Source organism: Carassius gibelio, chromosome B11 (assembly GCF_023724105.1).
Source record: "Carassius gibelio isolate Cgi1373 ecotype wild population from Czech Republic chromosome B11, carGib1.2-hapl.c, whole genome shotgun sequence".
Lineage (NCBI taxonomy): Eukaryota > Metazoa > Chordata > Actinopteri > Cypriniformes > Cyprinidae > Carassius > Carassius gibelio.
The window spans coordinates 3114373-3136313 of record NC_068406.1 but is presented as its reverse complement, the minus strand read 5'-3'; the positions used below and the strand labels follow the sequence as shown (position 1 = coordinate 3136313).

The 21941-nt window shown below is 37.2% G+C and overlaps 2 protein-coding genes and 1 long non-coding RNA gene across 6 annotated transcripts; 2 read left to right on the top strand and 1 right to left on the bottom strand.

Moving 5' to 3' along the window:
• The first annotated feature begins 1164 nt into the window (after positions 1 to 1164).
• zgc:113184 (uncharacterized protein LOC553745 homolog) lies at positions 1165 to 4889 on the top strand. Of its 2 annotated transcripts, none has more exons than XM_052568753.1 (5): positions 1165 to 1441; positions 2310 to 2421; positions 2533 to 2655; positions 3515 to 3711; positions 3839 to 4889. In XM_052568753.1, the coding sequence occupies exons 2-5, from the start codon at positions 2310 to 2312 to the stop codon at positions 4010 to 4012; spliced, it is 606 nt and encodes a 201-aa protein (XP_052424713.1). In that variant the 5' UTR covers positions 1165 to 1441; the 3' UTR covers positions 4013 to 4889. The 2 variants fall into 2 exon arrangements, with proteins under 2 accessions (XP_052424713.1, XP_052424712.1); XM_052568752.1 differs by having other exon boundaries at positions 1274 to 1441; positions 2245 to 2421.
• A 496-nt stretch (positions 4890 to 5385) lies between these two features.
• LOC127967975 (NGFI-A-binding protein 2-like) lies at positions 5386 to 20479 on the bottom strand. 3 transcript variants are annotated; one of them, XM_052568745.1, is made up of 7 exons: positions 19836 to 20477; positions 16375 to 17292; positions 15697 to 15830; positions 14315 to 14378; positions 13864 to 13972; positions 13345 to 13530; positions 5386 to 6282 (listed from the first exon to the last, which is right to left on the bottom strand). In XM_052568745.1, exons 2-7 carry the CDS (start codon positions 17278 to 17280, stop codon positions 6176 to 6178), a joined length of 1506 nt encoding a protein of 501 aa, XP_052424705.1. In that variant the 5' UTR covers positions 17281 to 17292; positions 19836 to 20477; the 3' UTR covers positions 5386 to 6175. The 3 variants fall into 3 exon arrangements, with proteins under 3 accessions (XP_052424705.1, XP_052424706.1, XP_052424707.1); XM_052568746.1 differs by lacking the exon at positions 13345 to 13530 and having other exon boundaries at positions 19836 to 20479; XM_052568747.1 differs by lacking the exons at positions 14315 to 14378; positions 15697 to 15830.
• On the top strand, positions 12421 to 14258 carry LOC127967981 (uncharacterized). Its single transcript, XR_008155866.1, has 2 exons — positions 12421 to 12780; positions 13373 to 14258. It is a non-coding gene; the product is annotated as an uncharacterized LOC127967981 (long non-coding RNA).
• Positions 20480 to 21941: the final 1462 nt, after the last annotated feature.

Genomic DNA, 21941 nt, shown 5'->3' with positions numbered 1-21941 from the left:
TAAAATAATGTATGGTAGAGAAAAACATGTAATAATCAAATTAACTTACCGAATTTACAAAAATCCTCCATTCTGTTTCTCTCTCCGGTCAGCAGCAGTTGTGTTGTCTGTGATGTGGTTTCAGGTAGCGAGCTATTTACAGCGATCCTGTATTATTGCCCAGTGTATTACAGTCAGTTTACAGCAAGGTTACAGCAATTCTAAAATATACCTTAAAATATTTCAGCAAAGTCAAAATTACACAGAATCCGATATAAATTACAGTATTTTACTGTAATGGATAAATGTGTTATTGTACTGTAAGTTTTTACAGTAGTGTGCTGCTAAATCTACAATGGTTTCTGACAGTTCATATATGTAGTGCAACAACAGCAATGCAGCACAGCAGAACACAATACAGCCCCGTTAATGAATCACTAGTGTCTTCTTAAGTGAAGCAATAAATAAAATAAAAAAAAATAATAATAATAAAATAATTACTAATATTTTAAACTTGACTTTGTGTGGTTTCTGAAGTGGTCCTGTCCCTTTGCATTATATGGACAAACAATCTTTGCTCATGTTCATCTGAGGAACATGGACACAATACAATAATGTGTTGAATTAATGAGGAGAGTCACAGAATTAAAACATACAACATTAATATTTTGAAAGGCCGCTTTTTGTGCTGTCTATTCAATATCACTGTCTAAAACGATGACTAAAATTTTAATTGTTTATTCAGGGCATTTAGAGTTTTTTTCTCAACAAATATTGATAAATACTTATTTGCGACTAATTAGATTAATAAATGAACAAATTGTGTAATTTATTCAGATTTTAAAAAATACACATTGACAGTCCTAATTGTTTCTCAATGTGTCATATAATGAGTTTAAATACAACTTGTCCATTACCTGGTAAAAACATCACGAAATAAAAATTACAATTAATTTAACATACAATGTAAAAACAAAAATAAAAAAAAAGATTTGAAACATTTAATAAAAAATTATTCATTATTCAAATCATTCATCAAAATTCATATTCATTTTATTTAAATTCTTATCACTTGTTTTATTGGCACTCAGTCATAAAATTATTTCAGAAGTGATAACATTATCAGCAAATAAATTAATGATAGGCTGCTATCTATAAATTCGATATCAATAACTTTTGATTACGCTGTCATTCGTGAAAATGGAGAGGAGACACAGAAACAAACAGTAGGCTGTGGAGTGATAAAAGCTATGCTCTGTTTCTGTGCTGGGTCACTTTAAAAAAGACCCAGAAGGAGGTTCCTGTTTTAGTTCCTGGTTTTGATTTCCTGACACAGACGGATTGTTTGTTTTAGTATTTTTCGCTGGAGTGCATACACGGCCTCATCCTCAGAGTCAGTTGAGTGGCAGACGTAAAATAAATCTTCAGCTGTACCGGATTGATCACGGATGTTTGATATATAGTAAGCATGTATATTATACAGACTGCTAGAAGTTCTTCCTCGTCATGCTTTCATTCTGTGGCCACTGGAATGCACTGTAGAAACCTACTGCGATGACAGTACAGAGCGACAGAAGCGGAATGTTTTTAGGAGAAAATAACGTGTTTGTCAGTATTGATATTATAGTGACATTGAATCTATTAACGAGGACGTACTCAGAGTTGTTTGCCAGTCTATATATTTGTGTCGAATATCTAGTAGTACTCAAACAAAGGTTACAAAGGCTACTGTGTAACATGTGGTTTCGGTTGACACTTGTGGTTTAAGTTGACTATTGTTGCGGAGGAACACACCGTGCGACATGTTTTAATAGTTAGAAGTGTGCCCATGCAGCCAAAAGCCTGTAGCCACCCCTGTTAATGCAAAAAAGAAAGAAAGATTTGAAAAGTTGTTCTCACCTGACAAGTTGTTATTTATTCATGTCAAATCAAGTGGGTAAAATAATTCAGAGGTTATTTCACTGTAGGCTACCCAGTTATAACCATCCTGGTCTCCCCTGTGTTTCTTGATGGTAAAATAAACAGAATGCACCAATGCATTATTTATAATAATAATAATAATAATAATAAAATCATAATTGTTTTACTGTTACAATTACATGAAATAAAAATAATAATAGGCTTTTGAATGGCAGGTTTCATTGAGTCAGCTTACCACACTAATCAGTGAAATGTTATTTTGTACTTTATCTTGCTAATAATTATGAGCAGTCTTTCTCTATTATTTTAGTGACTAGTTTTCCTCATTTCTATATTCCTGTACAGAAGTCTTCAAGACTGCAAACTCAAAGACTTTTAAGTAAGTTTTATTTGTGAACTTCCGCTCTCAGATGGAGGAGGCGTATGCAGCACTGTACCAGGAGTTTATTCGTCTCCAGTCTCTCTGCTTAAAACAAGCAGCAATAATACAACATCTCTCTGACACAATACAACGACAACAAGGTCAGAAGAATCTTGCAAATAAAATACTACTAACTACACCATTAATAATGTCACGGTGTATAACATGATTGTATACGCTATGATATATGTGATATTAATGTTCACTTTTAGGTTTAGCCACGGCTCCAACTATGAACTTTGAGGAAAAGTCAGGACACCGACCCCATCCTGCAGAACGCCATGATCAAGAACCACTAAGAGATCCCCATGGACCACACATACTGGGCTCTCAAAGTAGAGTTTTCTTCCTCTGTCTGCTGAAATGTTCACTTATAAATTCTACCATTGACTGAAGGCCAATTTACACCAAGAACGATAACCATAACTATCCACCTTCTTCTTCACCTAAAAAGTCTATAGGTCTCGCTTCCGGTCTCATTTGCTTCCAGCTATTTTAAAAATTGGTGTGTTGTACCATATTATTTTAGTGTATTATCTTAATTATGAACATACTGGTCTGTAATGCAAACAGTTTTACCATTTACTGTACGTTGTTATTCTTCTCGTTATTTCCCTGTAGTGGCTAATAAACCGGAAGTATCGCCCATAGGCTTACTTCCACGTTTTAGAAAATTGAAGTGGATATAGTTTTAATAAGTAGCAGTAACAGCACAGAGGAACAATATTGTTGGAATAACTTCCAGAATGATTTTGTTTCCAGTTTATAAGCAATAAAAAAGTTGACAGCCAATCAGAATCCATCCTGCTTAGCTCAAGCATTTGAAGACAACAGAACTGCAGTGCGTGCTAATAATAAACAATGTTAGTGCCTTAATTTAGTGCAATTTTGGAATCAATTTGTTAATCGTTAACGTCTTCATAATTAACTAATTTAATCGCATATTTTTTATCAGTAACCTTAAAAGATTATGTTTTTTTTTTGTAATTAAATTACTTAATTGTGTTGGATGTAACTAGTTCTTTCCCAACACTGGTGGCAAGCAGTTATCTTTACAGTTGTTGTTCTCGGTGTGAACAGGCCTTAACACTAATAGAATTTTTCCATTCTCACTTTTGTCTGCAATTGTGAATCATTCAACCTCAAGCGTCAAATCAAGGTTTCTGTTATGAATACTGTATGTTTGTTTTTCAGCTGTTAGTTATCTCAGTCAAATTGATAGAGGACTAGACAAACTGCATCTTAACCTGGACATGCCAGATCAGAAACAGGATGACCACGATAAAGCAGTTTTCCACTATCCGGTAAAGACGACAGAAAACAGCGCCTTGGATGACCTGAGGAGAGTTGAGCAGAATTATTATGCTAACCAGACTTCACAGAGACTGCGGGTTCGTATCCCACCAGTGATTTGTTAGCATTGATTCACTTCAGTTTCTTTTCTTTAAGCTGCTTCTGATCGCACCTCCTGCACATCTCACACAATATAAGCATCTGACGTGTTTCTCGGTCCCACAGAGGCCCTGGTCATCCTCGTTCCTGGACAGTGAGTTGGTCAGTCAAGCCGGAGGGCTGTTCATGTCTGGAGTCACGCTGCAGTCGCAGGTGTGTGAGTTCTGTCACGCTGTGTTTCCTGGACACACAAGCACCCGCGGAGAGTTTCTGCGGCACCTCACTACACACATGACCTGATGGAAAGTGATCCTGGGAATCAAATTCATCAGAAAATGAAGATGAGATGATAAGTGAACAGAACTGGTAATGTTAGATTTTGAAACTATTGGAGGTTTGGTCAGTGATGATCTAGATTTTTCTTAATAAATTCCACAAAGTTGTACTGCAAGCATGCAAATATGATAAAGTGAGAAGAACAACAGAGTAACGTTATGATTCATTAACTAGCTTGATCTTCTAATTATTTGGTTCCATCACAAAAAGTGTCTTGTTCTGTACCAGTAGAAATGGTTTATATCATTATTTTTTTTAGAATGATATACTGTTTTTACACAAATGCTGAATTTTCACTACCATAAAACACAAGATATGAGTATAGTGCTGTCTAGCAATTCAATATTAAATACACAGAAACATGTTAGAATGTAGAGAATCAATGGATCACACCAACTGGTAGCGTGAATGCTGTAAAACCTCATTAGTTTATCAGTGGTTGTGTTTAAATGAACACCAGCGCTATGATAAAGGACAGCAAGTTATCGGCAGATTAAGACATTTTTACATGACATGGCAAATCTCTTTAGTCTTGTTTACATCCTACTTAATGTTACTTTTTGGTGTTCATAAAATAATATTAATAATCTGCGATTTATTTTATTATTTAGCCTTCAAGGCACTCCAGCACACAAGGACATGCTCTTACACAACACAGTCTAGCCTAAAGGGGTACTTCACTCAAAAATCTGTCATTTAAGGCTGTATTTCCTGAATTTATTTTGTCAAAATGGTCCGAAACAACTCTTTTGACTTTAATTTCATATGGACAAAAATCCTGCAAAGTATCTTTCAAAATATCTTTTGTGTTTCACAGAATAAAGAAATATAGAGTCCCACAGTTTTTGAATGACATGGTCTTTGGTTCATTGCTTTGCTTCACAAGCATATTACTCAAATGAAATCATTTTATTGATTAGCGATTAATTGATTGAGTGAATTTGCCACCAGTGGCACCCAACAGGCAACTGAAACAATCACTACATTTATCAGACAGTGTTTTTTTTTTTTTTACTTTTTCCCAAACACTTCCCCATCTGTGAGATTGATGATGATGATGATGATGATGATGATGATGATGGCAGGATAGGGCAAGTGAATCACAGGCATCATCTGTCTTGGTTTTTCTTGTTGAGATGAGAACAGGGTGAGTGTGGCTTGAGGAACCGCGTGTCACAAATGAGACAGAAACATCAAAATTGTCCATACATTTGCATGTACAATACTGTAAGCACCATAAACAAAAGCAGTGAATGAATAAAAGTTGTTGTAATACACAAGTTTTATATTTTTACACTGCAAAATAAAAGTAACAATCTAGAGAAATAAACATGGGAGACATCACAACATAATTTATTGAGAAATTGAAAAATAAATATTCTGTCATTAAAGAGGCCACAGATCTATTTCTAACATTAGCGCTGAAATGCACAATTCTTATTCATTATTCGCATTAGCCATTCATCCTTTAAACAGCGAGAGTAGGATTTTCCTCCATGATTCATTTGAACCATTTACATTTTGTAACCTATGAAAACTCGATGTGCATTTAGAGTTGAAATATTCATATTTACTGCATCAGTGTGTTACTAGTGTAAGGGTTCAATTTCAGGATTTCACATGTTAATATAATCGCTGTACATCTTAAAGTGTTTGAGCGGTTTGCTTATTCTAGCACTGTGATTAGTTGGATAAAATAAGAGTGTTTCTCCCAAACTTTTGCTAGAAATCCATTAAAACAAGAAACAGTAAATGTAATGAGACCTAAATCCCAGCGTCTCACAGCTCCACTTAGAACGAGAAGCATGTCATCTGTCCTAATAAATTAAGGTTTAGGTAATGCAATTTCATTGTAGAATTTGCATGACACAAATTTAGCACCATTGAAGCTTTTTACTGACATTATAACCTGACAGAGAATATGGAATATATTTGTAACACTTGTTGCTTGCACTAAGCTGAATGTGGATCAAATCTCATTTGCAAAGACACAAGAACTTTCTGCTAAATGTCTTTAAATGTTCTCAAAGAACATGATAAGGTGCATACAGGTTTTCTACAACAGGACTATTCAACATAGCGAACTGAACACCACGGCTGCATTAAGAAATGATATCCAACCTGAGTTCAACACGGAGACTTGCAGATTGTCAGTTGTGGGTCGTCTTTGGTGTTTGCTGGACTGTGGCTTCTGTTACTCGATCCTCTCCTCTCTGACACTTTCTCCTCCATCTCTACGAGAACATAAACAAAGTTTGAGGATTTTAAGGTTGAGAATGATAAAGAGTGTCAGGAACACATTACGGTACTTTACAATATCAAATGTCTATTGTTGTGTATTTTGTTCCTGTCTCTTCAAGCTTAAAAACTTTTCATTTGAACAAATTTGGAGAAACATAGCATTCGATCACTTGCTCAGTAATGGATCCCCCAGAATGAGACTCCAAACTGATTTTAGCAAGAAATGAATTCATCACCAAGACATTTTTAATAAGACCATTGATTCCAGCTAAAATAAATATCACTGTTTGCAAGTAAAAGCAGTGCAACATACTCCTAAACAAAGAAGTTGGTGGATTTTGATGTGAAAAAAGGGCATGGACAAGTTATGGTTTATGGACTCATGGTTTAACCAGAAACTATGATTTAAAGTTAAAACGTCCTTACAATGGATTTGTTTTTACTTTTCATTTCACAACCTGTTAATGATGGGTTGCAGTGGAGTGCTGTGGATTATTGTGATGTTTCTATCAGCTGTTTGGATTCTCATTCTGACGGCACCCATTCACTGCAGAGGATCCACTGCTGAGCAAATTTTTTTCTCATAAATGTGTTCCTATGGAGAAACAAACTCATCTACATCGTCCTGAGGGTGAACTATTCCTCTAAATATGTTCAGCTCATTAACGCACAGTTATCAAGAGACTTGGAGAATCAGCATTTGCATCATTGGGTTTCCTACTGCATTTCTACTTGTGCCAATATTGATGTGCACATCACAACTCCAACACTTCGGCACACATTAATAATACATTAGAGCAATGCAATAAAACATTATGTTAAAACTTGAATTATATGAACGCAGAACAATGCTGAGGAATGACTGACAGTGCAATGAAATGAGGAACTTGCGTTTTCGGTTGAAAGAGACTACACAAAAAAAATACAAAGAAAGACCGATTAAAGCTCATTTTGGCCATTCCACTGAACTGAAGCACTAGTGTTTGCTCATTAAAATAGAGAGAGAGAGCGGCCGCATCCTTTCACTGCCCACATAGTTTATTTTTACTCTGTCTCTGTGAGTCAAAGCGACGCCCTTCTCACTCCCTCCTACTCATTCACCCCCTCTTTCTCTCCATCCATCCATCCGCCCTCCTCTCACACATTTTCATAAGCTTTGACGTCAGACAGGGAAGGGGGGCTCCAATTTTTCACCCACACAGCACTTCCTGTGGCCCCCACCACCCATTCACATTTTCTCTTCTCATTTCTCTTTTATTCTGCGGTCCCCAATGACGACGTCTGACTGAGATGTTTTCTTCTGAAAGAGCTTCTCGAATCTGATGATCTCTCATTAATTCCATCCTTAAAGACTATCTAGATTAGCTCACCAGATAAGTCAAATAAATCAGTTTGGCACTGTTCTTATATGTTCCTCAGAGACACTTCAAGGTGTGCTAGTCTCTTCGCTATCATCACTATCAACCCTGCAGCCTTTAAAGGATAGAATTTTTTTATTTTATTTTTTTTTTATGTCATGATTTATTTACCCTCAAGTTGTTTCAAAGGATATTTTTTTTTTTCTTTCTTTTTTTTTTTTTAAGTGAAAGTCAATTGTCACACTCATGAACTTCTGTTCTTTTGTGTTATCCCCATTTGGTAATGTTCAGTTTCTCGTTTTGTTAATTGATTAATTATTCATGCTTTCCATGCCTTTTTAAACCCTGTCTGTTCAGTTCCTTTTTTTCCGCTATTAATGTTACATACTATTATTATATACTTGTGTTTGGATGTGCCCTTTTTCTCCCGTGATCATTAAAATAACCCTTTATATATATCTTTGTCATGCGCCTGATTTATACACTGGCACGTATTACATAAATAGGGTACATTGTGTTTGGAACCCAAATATCTTCTTTTGTTACATAGAAGAAAGACACTTACATTGAACTATTTAACATGAAAAATACCTAGTAGGTTTTGAACTTGACTGTATACAAACAATTAAAATCATACAAAGTGATAATTCTGACAATCGTGAAATCCAAGTTACACACTTATGACCTTTTCTACAGTACAATAATCTCTTAAAAAAAAAAAACTAATTTAAATACATTGTCCGTCCTAAATCAAGCTCAACCAATCATCCGTTTTAATATGTTTACAAAAACTAAAATAGCCAAGCTAGTTATGAGTTCTGACATAGCATTTTGTATTGTATGTCAACTAAGCAGCAAAAATAGACACTTAGAACTTAAACAGAAAAAAAGGTTACCATTTTTTTCTAGCTGCCTTTGTTACAGTGTAATTATACATTTAAAGGGTTAGTTCACCGAAAAATGAAAATGATGTCATTAATAATTCACCCTCATGTCGTTCCAAACCCGTAAGACCTTGGTTCATCTTCGGGACACAGTTTAAGATATTTTAATTTTAATCAGAGAGCTCTCAGTCCCTCCATTGAAGCTGTGTGTACGGTATACTGTCCATGTCCAGAAAGGTAAGAAAAACATCATCAAAGTAGTCCATGTGACATCAGAGGGTCAGTTAGAATTTGTTGAAGCATTGAAAATACATTTTGGTCCAAAAATAGCAAAAACTACGACTTTATTCATCATTGTCTTCTCTACAGTGGCTGTTGTTCCGTGTAGCTGTTTTTATTTATTTATTCTCTAGAATCTTTATCTTACTATCACTCTCTGTTTTTTTAGAGTGATAAAATATAACTGAATTCACACCATATTTCTGATATTATCGATCAATCTTATCAGATTAATTTTGATCGTTCACTTTTATTTTATATCCGTGAGTGCAGTACACCTGCAAAGCCATATTTCTGATATTATCAGAAACTTTTATTTTATATCCGTGAGTGCAGTACACCTGCAAAGCCATATTTCTGATATTATCGATCAATCTTATCAGATTAATTTTGATCGTTCACTTTTATTTTATATCCGTGAGTGCAGTACACCTGCAAAGCGTGCTTGAGGTGCAGGTACCGTATTTTTCGGACTATAAGTCGCACCTGAGTATAAGTCGCATCAGTCCAAAAGTACGTCATGACGAGGACAAAAACTTACATAAGTCGCACCTGGACTATAAGTCACATTTATTTAGAACCAAGAATCAAGAGATAACATTAACGTCTACAGCCGCGAGAGGGTGCTCTATGCTGCTCAGTGTAGGCTACAGGAGCACTGAGCAGCATCTCTGGCAGCATAGAGCGCCCTCTTGCGGCTCTAGATGGTAATGTTTTCTCTTGGTTCATTTCTCCTGGTTCATGTCAAATTAATTTTGATAAATAAGTCGCACCTGACTATAAATTGCTGGACCAGCCAAACTATGAAAAAAAAAAAAGTGTGATAATATTAGAGATAAAATTGCAACCATTCAGCCGTCAGCTACAGTATCGCATCAGACAGTGCACTATAGACCCCCTGAGGAACAGTTCCACTCATTCTCTACTATAGGAGAGGAAGAATTGTATAAACTTGTTAAATCATCTTAACCAACAACATGTATGTTAGACCCTATACCATCCAAGCTCCTAAAAGAGGTGCTTCCAGAAGTAATAGATCCTCTTCTGACTATTATAAATTCCTCATTGTCATTAGGATATGTCCTCAAAACCTTCAGATTGGCTGTTATTAAGCCTCTCATCAAAAAAACACAACTTGACCCCAAAGAACTAGTTAATTATAGACCAATCTCGAATACCTAGAGGAAGAAAGAAGCAGGTCTAGGGCCGTCGAACTTGGAGTACAAGGTGTCTGGACGAAGTGGGACCTGCCGAAGCGGAAGATCACGTGGCTTGAGATCTGGAGACTGGAGCCCTTTTGTATCTCCTTCCTGCTCTGTTCAGTGTAGGACACCCTTCCATTACCAACAAACCTCCACAGATGGGGTATGAGGGAGGACCCATCGTGTAGGCTATGCGGAGGGAGGGGAACAATGGCGCACATACTGGCATGATGCAAAACAGCCCTTAGCCAAGGAAGATACAGGTGGCGCCATGACAAGGTTCTCTTTGCACTGGCTGACATCTTGGAGCGGGAGAAGCAGAAAAAGCACCAGACCAGTACAATGCCGAAGACATGCATTCAGTTCATCAGAGAAGGGGAGAAACCAGCAGCCCCCAAGAAGATCAAAAATAACCTCTTGCAAGCAGCACAATCCTGGGAGATGGGGGTGGACTTATGGTCTGAGGAGGCAAGGAAGATAATCTTGATCGAACTGACGGTCCCGTGAGAAGACGGGTGTGAGGTGGCCCATGAGCGGAAAGCCACAAAGTATCAGGACCTCGTTGAGCAGTGCAGGGCCAAAGGGTGGCAGACCTGGCTATTCCCGGTTGAGGTCGGGTGCAGGGGTTTCCCGGCACAGTCTGTGTGGAAGACACTCACTGCTTTGGGTTTAGCAGGAAGGGAGAGGAAGGCAGCTGTCCGTAGGTTGGGTGAGGCAGCAGAAAGAACGTCTTGTTGGCTCTGGAGTAGGAGGGAGGAGTTGAGCTGGGGGCCAGGAGGAGAAGGGCAGTGACTGGCCACCACTGCCGACCCGCCAACTGGAGGGTTGTGTTGTTCAGGGTCGAAACCCCCCGTGAAAGTTGGATGCCACCTGATGACATCTTCTCCTGGCCGAAAGCTACAGTCATGCAATACAGTCAGTGACTGAGCAAGATAGCATCAGTTCAGATGTTTTCAATAGTACTAATATGCTTTCAATATCCAAATACGTTATAGGATTTTTAGGCAGCATTAATTAGGTAAACCGGAACCGGGAACACTTCCCATAACTACACCATTAAAAGAATGGCATCTACACTAATATTTGTCTGTTTCTCTCTTATTCTGAGGTCACCGTAGGCACCAGATCCAGTCTGTATCCAGATCAGAGGGTCACTACAGTCACCCGGATCCAGTACGTATCCAGACCAGATGGTGGATCAGCACCTAGAAAGGACGTCTACATCCCTGAAAGACAGCGGAGACCAGGACAACTAGAGCCCAGATACAGATCCCCTGTAAAGACCTTGTCTCAGAGGACCACCAGGACAAGACCACAGGAAACAGATGATTCTTCTGCACAATCTGACTTTGCTGCAGCCTGGAATTTAACTACTGGTTTCGTCTGGTCAGAGGAGAACTGGTCCCCCAACTGAGCCTGGTTTCTCCCAAGGTTTTTTTTCTCCATTCTGTCACCGATGGAGTTTCGGTTCCTTGCCGCTGTCGCTTCTGGCTTGCTTAGTTGGGGTCACTTCATCTACAGCGATATCGTTGACTTGATTGCAAATAAATGTACAGACACTATTTAACTGAACAAAGATGACATCACTGAATTCAATGATGAACTGCCTTTAACTATCATTTTGCATTATTGACACACTGTTTTCCTAATGAATGTTGTTCAGTTGATTCGACGCAATGTATTTTGTAACCGGATCTTCTTGAACCAGTTCACCAAATCGAACTGAATCGTTTAAAACGGTTCACGTCTCCAATAAGCATTAATCCGCAAATGACTTAAGCTGTTAACTTTTTTAATGTGGCTGACACTCCCTCTGAGTTCAAACAAACCAATATTCCGAAGTAATTCATGTACTCAAACAGTACAGTACACTGACTGAACTGCTTTGAAGAGAGAACTGAAGATGAACACCGATCCGAGCCAGATAACGAACAATAGACTGACTCGTTCTCGAGTCAAGAACCATTTCTGTCGGACGTGTCCGATTCGAGAACCGAGGAGCTGATAATACTGCGCATGTGTGATTCAGCGTGAAGCAAACTGACACACAGAGCGTCTGAACCGAACTGATTCTTTTGGTGATTGATTCTGAACTGATTCTGTGCTAATGTTATGAGCGCGGTGAAACCGAAGGCTTGAATCAAGGGCAATCATCGCAAATGAAGTCATTAGGTCCAGCGCAAAAGAACTGGTGAACTGTTTTCTTCAACCGGTTTATTGAATCGAACTGTCCGAAAGAACTTCTGGTGATCTGAAAACCGATGCAACCGGTTCTTGACTCAAGAACGATATTGGTTTGTTTGAACTCAGAGGGTGTGTCAGCCACATTAAAAAAGTTAACAGCTTAAGTAATTTGCAGATTAATGCTTACTGGAGACGCGAACCGTTTTAAACGATTCAGGTTGATTTGGTGAACTGGTTCAAGAAGATCCGGTTACATCTAGTGATTCATTCATGAAATGGATATCATTGAACTGTTGTGTTTTGAACTAGCTCACAACAGACATGGAAGAGAAGACAATGATGTATAAAGTCATAGTTTTTGCTATTTTTGGACCAAAATGTATTTTCGATGCTTCAAAAAATGGAACTGACCCTCTGATGTCACATGGACTTTGATGATGTTTTTCTTACCTTTCTGGACTTTGTCAGTAGACTGTACACAAAGTTTCAATGGAGGAACTGAGAGTTCTCGGACTAAATCTAAAATATCTTAAACTGTGTCCCGAAGATGAACAGAGGTCTTACGGGTTTGGAACGACATGAGGGTGAGTTATTAATGACATAATTTTCATTTTTCGGTGAACTGACCCTTTAAGTACTGAGTAATATTAATTACATTAGGGTTAGGATTAGGGTTTGGTTTGTCCTCATTTGTAAGTTGCTTTGGATAAAAGTGTCTGTTAATTAACTAAATATTAATGTTTGGAGTTACTTGCATGTAATTATGCATAATTGTTATTATAATAGTAATAACGTGTAACGTGTAACAAACACACCTTAAAAAAAAACTTTACCATGTTAACGTTGCACTTTATTTAAAGGTGACATTGTTACCGTGTAATTAGACAAATAAGTGCAGAGTAATATTACTAAACTCTTAGGGTTAGGGTTTAGTTTAGGGTTAGTTATATGTAATTATGCATCATTTCATGCCACGTGTAATTAAGTCTTAAAATTAAGGGTTACAGAAAAAATATCATCATGCTGATTAACAAAATCTGAAGGCAAGCCTAAGTTTAGAAAGGGGAAGTAAATCCAAACTCTGTCTTGTTCTCTATCTTTGGAAGGTGCATGAGAAGTGTGCATGTTATAAAACATCTAGTATTCACCTGAAATCTGTCTCTTTTCTGACCCTAGGCTGACTTTGCTTGCGTGGTCACGTGACACCATTCTAGCCAATCTGAGGCCCTCATCCATGAGAGTTTGTTGCATGAGCTGGCGACTCCAGTTGATGAGGCCAGTGGTGTCGGTGAGGGGGTGAGGGGATGAGGAGGGGTGCAACTGAGGGCTGATATCTATCAAGACACACAGAATTAGACAAACATGCCTCTCAATCAAATGTTACGGTTTCTTTCAGCAATGATGTTTTTCTCTGACACGAGTATGAATGGATACAAATTAGCTTTGTTATCTTTCTATGATTGATCTCTACGTCACTATTATCACTTATTGTGTGTGAACTGATCCTTCATGGCTATGATGAACATTATGACATTTGCAATAAATGCAACAAAGAATGTGAGACAATGATGGTTTGAGGTTACATGCCCAAGATTTACTGACATACACTGGACATTCATAAATATATCAATGTTTAAAACAGAAGTATCGAAAAGAAGGAACCTCACCTGGTGTTATGCTATCTAGACTTTCTCCAGAGAGGCTGTTGTCATCCGCTGTAGATCTGTTGTCACTGTTGGCTACTGGATCCTTAGACAGTCTGTCGGAATCTGTGATCTGAAAGAAGCAGTACTTCATTTTTTTAATGAAAGCATTACAGGTTTTGTCACTTGTGGTTGGTTTGTTACATTATTATTACAGATATGAGTGCAATAGTACTACAAAAGGAGTTCACAACTTGATGTCCAATGTAAGCTCCAGTGTAACTCTCCAGTGTACATCTTTATTTTAATCCTATAAGGGAACCTGTTCATTTTCTTGTCATTTTTGTGGCTATATAGTCAAGTCACTATTAATAAAGTGTAAGTATCTGCCCAAATTATACCTGGGCATATTCCTTAAAGTCCCGTTTACCATTTATACAGATGAATATATAGATACATATCTTGATGTACTTACATCAAGCTTGATTCTCTTCTGAGCAGAACAGTCAACAGAGGCAGAACAATCATCTGAGTATGTCCTGAGATGATAATACAACAAACCCAGCTCAAATTCTGATCAAATAAGTTTAATTGTAAAAAAAAAAAAAAAAAAAAAGTCACAGTATTGAAGGGCAAATATAGAAAATGACACACAAGAGGCGGCAGGGCTAGCTATCATGCCTATCTCAATGGTTTAAATGAAATGTCCAGTTGCCCAAATGTGTTTCTCCATGTGTTGAAAGATTATAAGAAGTATTTATTTGACATATTTTTCAGGTCTTACAAACAAGAACCTTGTTCCAGAAGAACCACACTGCACTACCTCCAGTGAATTATTCTCTACACAAGCCCCTTGGACCAGTTTTCTTTTCTTTCTTGTCTTGAATACATTGAAGATTCTGCTCAGCTAAAAGTCAAACACACTCGTTTTGAATGTAATACATAATCAATTATTTTTATAAATTCTTTCATCCAAACGTATCATATTTTAGCTTGAGCTGTTGAATAAACCAAAGATTTCCTGTATGGTAAATGTCTGATCTCTTCCCCGAACAGTCTCACACCACCGATAGTTCAAATTTGCACTTATATTTTTCATTATAACCTTTTAACCCAATGGCCTACAAACATAACTGATAGTTTTGTAATAGTCTCTCTACATGGACATACGGAGATGGTGCTGCTGACACATACCAGGTTTCATCAGGATTGCTCCAATGCATTGTGGTAAACTGAGTAGCCTTGTTGCATGGGTTTGTCTGACACACCAAGTTTTGAATTGTGAATTTTTTTTTTTTTTTTTTCAGATTTCATTGCCAGTGGGTGGCGCTCAGGTACTCACAGGTTTTGGTTGTGATAACAAGCCTAGTTTTTGGTGTGATTTCTGTTGGATGACTATTCTGTCTGATAATGTATTACATAAGAATTGTTGACTTTTGATGATATGAGCCAAGTTTGGTGAAGATTGAGTTAAAATTCTTGGAGTAGTTAAGAAAAAAAAAGTCTGTTTTTCAGAAAAGTTCGGCAGAAAATAAAAACAGGTTTGCTTAGAGCCTAGGTACCAGAAGAAAAGCAAAAAAAATCTGTAGATTTGCTATTTTTGTGATTTCTTCCACAAATATTGGTGTCAAACTCTTCCCAAGTTCAAACAATAGTATTGTGATGTTTAAAAATTAATTTGAACTTGTTTTCTTTGCATTATTTAAGGTCTGGGATGAGTGATATTTTGACCCAAAGTCTTTTCAGCAAACGAATGCTATAAAAGTCATGTGGATTGGCATTATTTGAAACAGTAGTTTGTTGAACAAAACAAAAATCTGAAACAATTTCAAAATCAAGATGAAAGTAGTTCCTGACCTGTTATGTTTAAATGTTGACGTGTAGGCACATTCTCTCGCCACTTGTCGTGCTAAAGAGAACAGTTCAACTCTACGTAACAACAGAGCATTGTCACGGATGCAGAATTGAGCTGCAGCCTCATTGATGAGCATCTGAAAGTGGAAATAATCCCAATTAACCTGGATCAACTGAGTTCTATGAAAGTGAGGGCATTTTGACAACTATAAAATGCAAATGAACTGGAGGAATCGCTGGATTCATTTAATGTAGTGCTGTTTTTTAAAGGGTTTAAAAAATGGGCTGAAATCAAAATATTGTGGCATCAAATGTTGCTTCCCTGTGCAAAAGTTATCGCAAGAATGCTAAGATGTTGTGGGTGGTTGCCATGCAAAGCATTTGCTTAACTTTTCTGTGTGTTATGCAGTTCCTAGAGTGTAAGGAGTTGTTGCTTTGGGTTGGAAATTATCCCATTTCATTGTCTCCAATAAAAATTAGAAGTCTAATGGGATATTAAAGTAATAGCACACCTCTCCTTACTTTGAGTTGTGTATGCTGCAATACACAATGTCTACAGCAGATTAGTTTAGTTTGGATTTAGCAAATTTCACTGTATGATGGGTTAGTTTAGTTGTGTGTTTATGACAGTGTTTATTACAACATCTGTGCAATTTGTTCAAAATGTTCTCTTTAACAAACCTCATGATGGGTGAGTTGTTTCCCTTCCCTCCTCTTGGAGTCAAAGCGGCCATAGATCAGGCTGTATTTGCGAATCTCTTCCTCTTTGCTCTGGTCTTGAGCTTCCAGGTTGAAAATGTGTCCCACCGTCTTGGCCATTTTCTTATTGAGTCTCAAAAGCGTCTTTACCTCGGTTTGATCTGCTTGCGGCATGGTTCTTAGAAGCCTATCAACGCTTTCCTCCACGGCTTTAACCGTCTCTGGGTCCAGCTGACCTCCGGGCCATGGAGAGGTCATCGTGGAGGAGGATGAAGAAGAAGTTGGTGTCGGAGGACCAAGAAGACGCGAGTGGCAAGCGAAAGGCAGATGGGTAATGGGCTGTTCTTCATCTAACTCAGCTGCTCCATACATTTCAGGAGTGAGCCAGTGAGGATCCATGGGGGACAGTTTTTCTCTGTACAGATGGTCTGAAGGTACAGGAGATGCCTGTGAGCAGGGGCTCTTTGGACTGTTATCTCTGAGCGGCGTAAGGCAAGATCCTACTTCCTCTCTTTCACACGGAGAGCTTGGCTGACCATTGCTTAAAGATTTTCTTCCACCAATAACCCCTGAGCCAGCAGGGCTGGTGCTGTTGATCCTAAGCAGAGGGACTCCACAAGGGGCCACATTGGTGGCCAGGGGTTGGTTAAACAGTGTTGGGTTTGCTGCCCAGTCGCGCAGAGCCTTCTGCAAACGCCGCACATGCAGGGGTTTTGTGGCCATGCCAACCAGTGCCATGATCTCGAGAAATTCCTCTTCGCCAGCCTCGCACAGCTGTTGGACATCATCTCCTCCCTGCTGGATGAAGGTGTCATAGTACATCAGTAGGTTGGCCCTTTGTAAAACTCTGTAGAGCTGCAGCTCGCCAAGCGTCCGAGGTAGTGACATCCTGATGCTCGGCTACAACGGATTTCAACAAACGCTTGTCATTAGTATCATTCAAAAACACACACACACACACATTTATATAAATACACAGTAGCTTTTTTGATCCACTTCAAATGTTGACTACTGTATAGTGTACATAAAAAAACATGATATCTTACAATAAAAACATAAAGAATAAATGTCAAACAGCTGACACATTTTGTGCACTGTTAGCTCTATTTTAGTTAAAGACTGAATAATATTCATGAATACAGTTTTGAAGATGATTGTGCCATTCACCTCACTGCTGCAGGGGTCTGCTCAGCAGCAATAGAAAGCGTTTATATGAATAATAAATTACAGTAGTTTCTGAACAGACTTTAAAATAAATGCTCCATGAATAAGCTTAATTTAAAATGTCTGTTTAGTGGCAAAAGGTGCTGATGTAATATGTTGTGGGAGTATGTATTTATTCATAATAAATAAGTAAAAAGTAATCAATAGCAAAAGCCAGGTAATAAATCTTTATCCCAAAAAGGTTTCACAACTTTTTTAAACTATAAATGTATAACCGTACAGCCCTATATCTTAATGCTTCCTAATGCAATATTATGCACTTTAAATCTTTAAATAATTAAACCAAACACCTTTATTTTAAAACATATTTTTACTCTTGTGAAAGTTTTTTAAATGAGTAATAAATGAACTATTATTATGTGATTATGTACAGTGATGCCCAACACAAAAATAACCCCTGAATGTGTAAATTTTTCTATAATGACCATATTGCCACACATTATATGGCCCCTTTCCAGATAAATAAATGGACAAGAGATATTGACTTCAAATAATGACTTCAAGTGATTGCATGAGGTAAGAAGAAGAAGATTGGAAATGTTGACTATTTCTTGTTGGGTTGCTAAAAGGGAGCTTCGGAGTGTTTGCAAATATAGTAAGACAGGTAATGCAAAGCCATTAATGTGTGCACAGCAGAAGCATGACTTTGGTGAGAAAACTTCTGGTTCTGAATAGACACTAACATTTAAGTTAATGTGAGGGTCCACCACCAACAACAAAATCACCATTTACTTAGCAACTGTACAAAACACTATACACACTGCAAACTTCCTAAGATTAAGTCACTCTTTGTATCCAGAACATCCTCAAGTCTGGTTCACACAGAACACATTTTGTTCTGAAAAGAAAGAAGTGTAACTTCAAAAACGTGTCTTGAGACCCTCCTACTTTTCCGTTCATCAGTGCTGTGTCTCTGCAGATGGATACTATTGTGCAGAATATTATGTTTTTAAAAGCAAAAACACATTTCAGACAACAGTTATTGAAAAAACCATGTGTGTGTGAACATTTTAATAATCTAAACACTGAAAGTACTGTTTGTGCTAAAGATGTTAAAGGTTCTTCATGGAACCATAGATGCAGTAAAGAACTTTTTTTTTTTAAGGTTCTTCTGTGGCACTGCTGGAAAAAAAACACCTTTTGGAACCTCTTTTTTAAAGACTTTATCTAAGAGCCAAATTGAGGTACAGTCATATTTCTTCCTTCTGTAGTGTAATATGAAGCCTCTTAATCTGCAATAATTGTTGTTTACTTAACCTCACATTTCGTCTGCTTTTTATATCGCTCTATCTCTCCTAGAATATGATAGCTGGAGACAGATTTGGTATGTGACGGTTCCATCATTGCATCCTCACATGAATAGAGAAATCTAAAAATCTAAAAATTTTAAGTAGTCCCACAGAAAAAGAGAAAGAGATATGTTTTAATAAAGCTTTATCAAATTAAATAACAGCTTAATATTTGACCACAAAACCAGTCATTAGGGTAATTTTTTTTTTTTTTTTATTATTATTTTTTATTAAGACATATCAACATCACCTGGAAGCTGAATAAATAATCTTTCCATTGATATATGGTTTGTTAGGATAGGACAATATTTGGAGATAAAAATATCTAGAATCTAAAGGGCGCAAAAAATAAATAAAAAATTAATACAAATTACAATATTGAAAAAAAATCACATTTAAAGTTGTACTAACGAAGTTCTTAGCAATGCATATTACTAATCAAAAATGAAGTTTTTATATATTTACAGCAGGAAATTTACTAAATATCTTAACGGAACATGATCTTTACTTAGCTAATATACTTTTTTGGCATAGAAGAAAAATGTATCATTTTGACCCATAAAATGTATTATTGGCTATTGCTACAAATATAGGCTACCCCTGCTAATGACCTGCTATGACTGGTTTTGTGCTATAAGGCTACAAAATTATTTTTGCATGTTTTGTGCATGCCATGTAAAAGCCACAGAGAAAAACATTTTGTAGTCACAGTAACTGCAGTTTGTTTTATTTTTAAAATACACACGTATCTTTTTTTTTCAGCTTGCATATTTTTAGATTTCACAAATAATGAGCTAGTGTATCTACGAAATTCCCTTCATATGCTCATGGGTTGTTGTTAAATATAACCCGCAGTAGATTTCCTCTGATCGTTTATAATGAAGATAGTACAACTGCTCAATGATTCGTCAGTAGTTGTGCACTACTCACCTCGAGAGGTTTCAAGACAGGATCCAGCAGAACACTTCAGCTTACAGGAGCCAAACGACCGACTCTTATCAGATTCTGAAACTCAACCCAATATCAGTCAAACTTTTCCTTCTGTTAAAAGACGTGTGTCTTTACGCCTCTGACGCGTAAATTATTTTTGTTTTCTGTGCTTGTTAGACCTTATTCTACAGATGTAAGATTGGACTAAAATGTTCTTGAAACTCTGGTGTTGTCTCTGCTATGCTCTGCTGTGCTGGCAGTAGCGGTGAGTTAATGACGCTCCTTTCGCTGCCTGTGTGGGCGCGAGAAACGCGTGGGCGGACTGCGGCACGCCATCTGACCGAATAAGAGCCTTCCTCTCCGGTCTGAGCGCCTCTCGCGTCAGGGTGTGGATGGTCGGGGAATTCTGTCCGTTTCACTATTTAAGTTCAGATCTGTACAATGTGAAAGCCAGCCGTTTAGACGCTAAACAGCAGAAAGGAGCCCCACTAATCAGTATCAGATTTATTGCGTGGAACAACATGATTGCAGTTGTGTGGAAGAGCGCCGGAGATCACCGAGTCTGTGGGCGGTGATCGAGCTCAGTGACGCGGCTTGAGCAGCGGGATTCCCCGCCACCTCACCCCAGACTCTGACAAGCTGCTGCGCTCATTTAGAGCACAGCGTGGAGTGTGTGTGTGTGTGTGTGTGTGTGTTTAAAGACAGACTTACAGTCTTTTTTTCATACCCCATTCTTTTTTTTATTTAATATGTTTTTATGCAATCATTAAATAGAGCTTTACAGAATATCCTATTCAAAAATACGAATAGAAAGGTTTTATTTTTGCGTTATATTGTATATGTAGGACTTAGCAAAACAAATTAAGTTCAGTCTCCTCTTAATTTCACCATAAATTGTCAGCTAAACATTTGGCATATGATTCAGCTCAGCTATTTTATTTTACCACTGATTAAAAGAACATATTAGTGATATGATATATACAATATTTATAATAGGCCTATATATATATATAGTATGTATATATAGTATTGATGTGTTCATAAATACATATTATTGTGCATTTAGATTTAAATTGCACAAATAAATAAAACTATAGGCTACAATTGAATTCTTCAGTCAACACATTTGGCATTTGATACAGTGTTCGTGTTGAGCAAAAGTCAATTCAGTCACTGAAACACCAATGCCCCCTTGAGGAACAAAATTACAGACGTACGATTATCTATCTATCTATCTATCTATCTATCTATCTATCTATCTATCTATCTATCTATCTATCTATCTATCTATCTATCTATCTATCTATCTATCTATCTATCTATCTATCTATCTATCTATCTATCTATCTAATATTAATTTATATTCCTTTAATTATTACTTTTCATTTCATATCTTTTTTTATTGTGTGGGACAAGCAGTCATTTAACTTGGCTAAACATCTCATGATGAAGACTGAAAGAGTGAACATCAAGAAAGATAAGTTAATCAATAAACGTATGAAATCAGACTCAGTTTACTTTCAGTATCTATTGTTTCCTGTCTTTTAGGCTGAAAGAGGAGTTGATATTATTATATCAGAAAAAAATAGTGTTGACCATTTTGGGGTATTAAAAGTATGTTGACTGATTTTGACTATCAAATGAAACTTGGATATCAGGCAGAACCACTGATCTATAATATAGATCAGTGGGCAGAACTCTGTTAATTAAGCTCTTAGAAATATTTAAAATGAATAGTAGTAGGCTATTTATCGGGTTCATAAGCTCTGCAGTTCATTTAGAGAACGATATTATGAAAGAAAAATATATGTTAGCAGATGTAGGAAAAAATAAATAGGCTACTGTGATAAAATAATTGCTCAATGTTGTAGTGATAAATTATTCTTAATTTGAATTGTTAATCAACTGTGGGCTGTTGTTCCACTAGCAACATTTGCACTGTAGCTTGCAGGTTTTTACGTTGGGTTGAATACAATGAGGCGCTAAAATAAAATACTGATGTAAAATGGCTTTTTAAGGCATTTTAACACTTGCTGTAAGTGTTGGTTTTAGGCTACATTAATGCATTGTGGATGAGTGTTTGAACTGTAACTGTAACAAATGCAC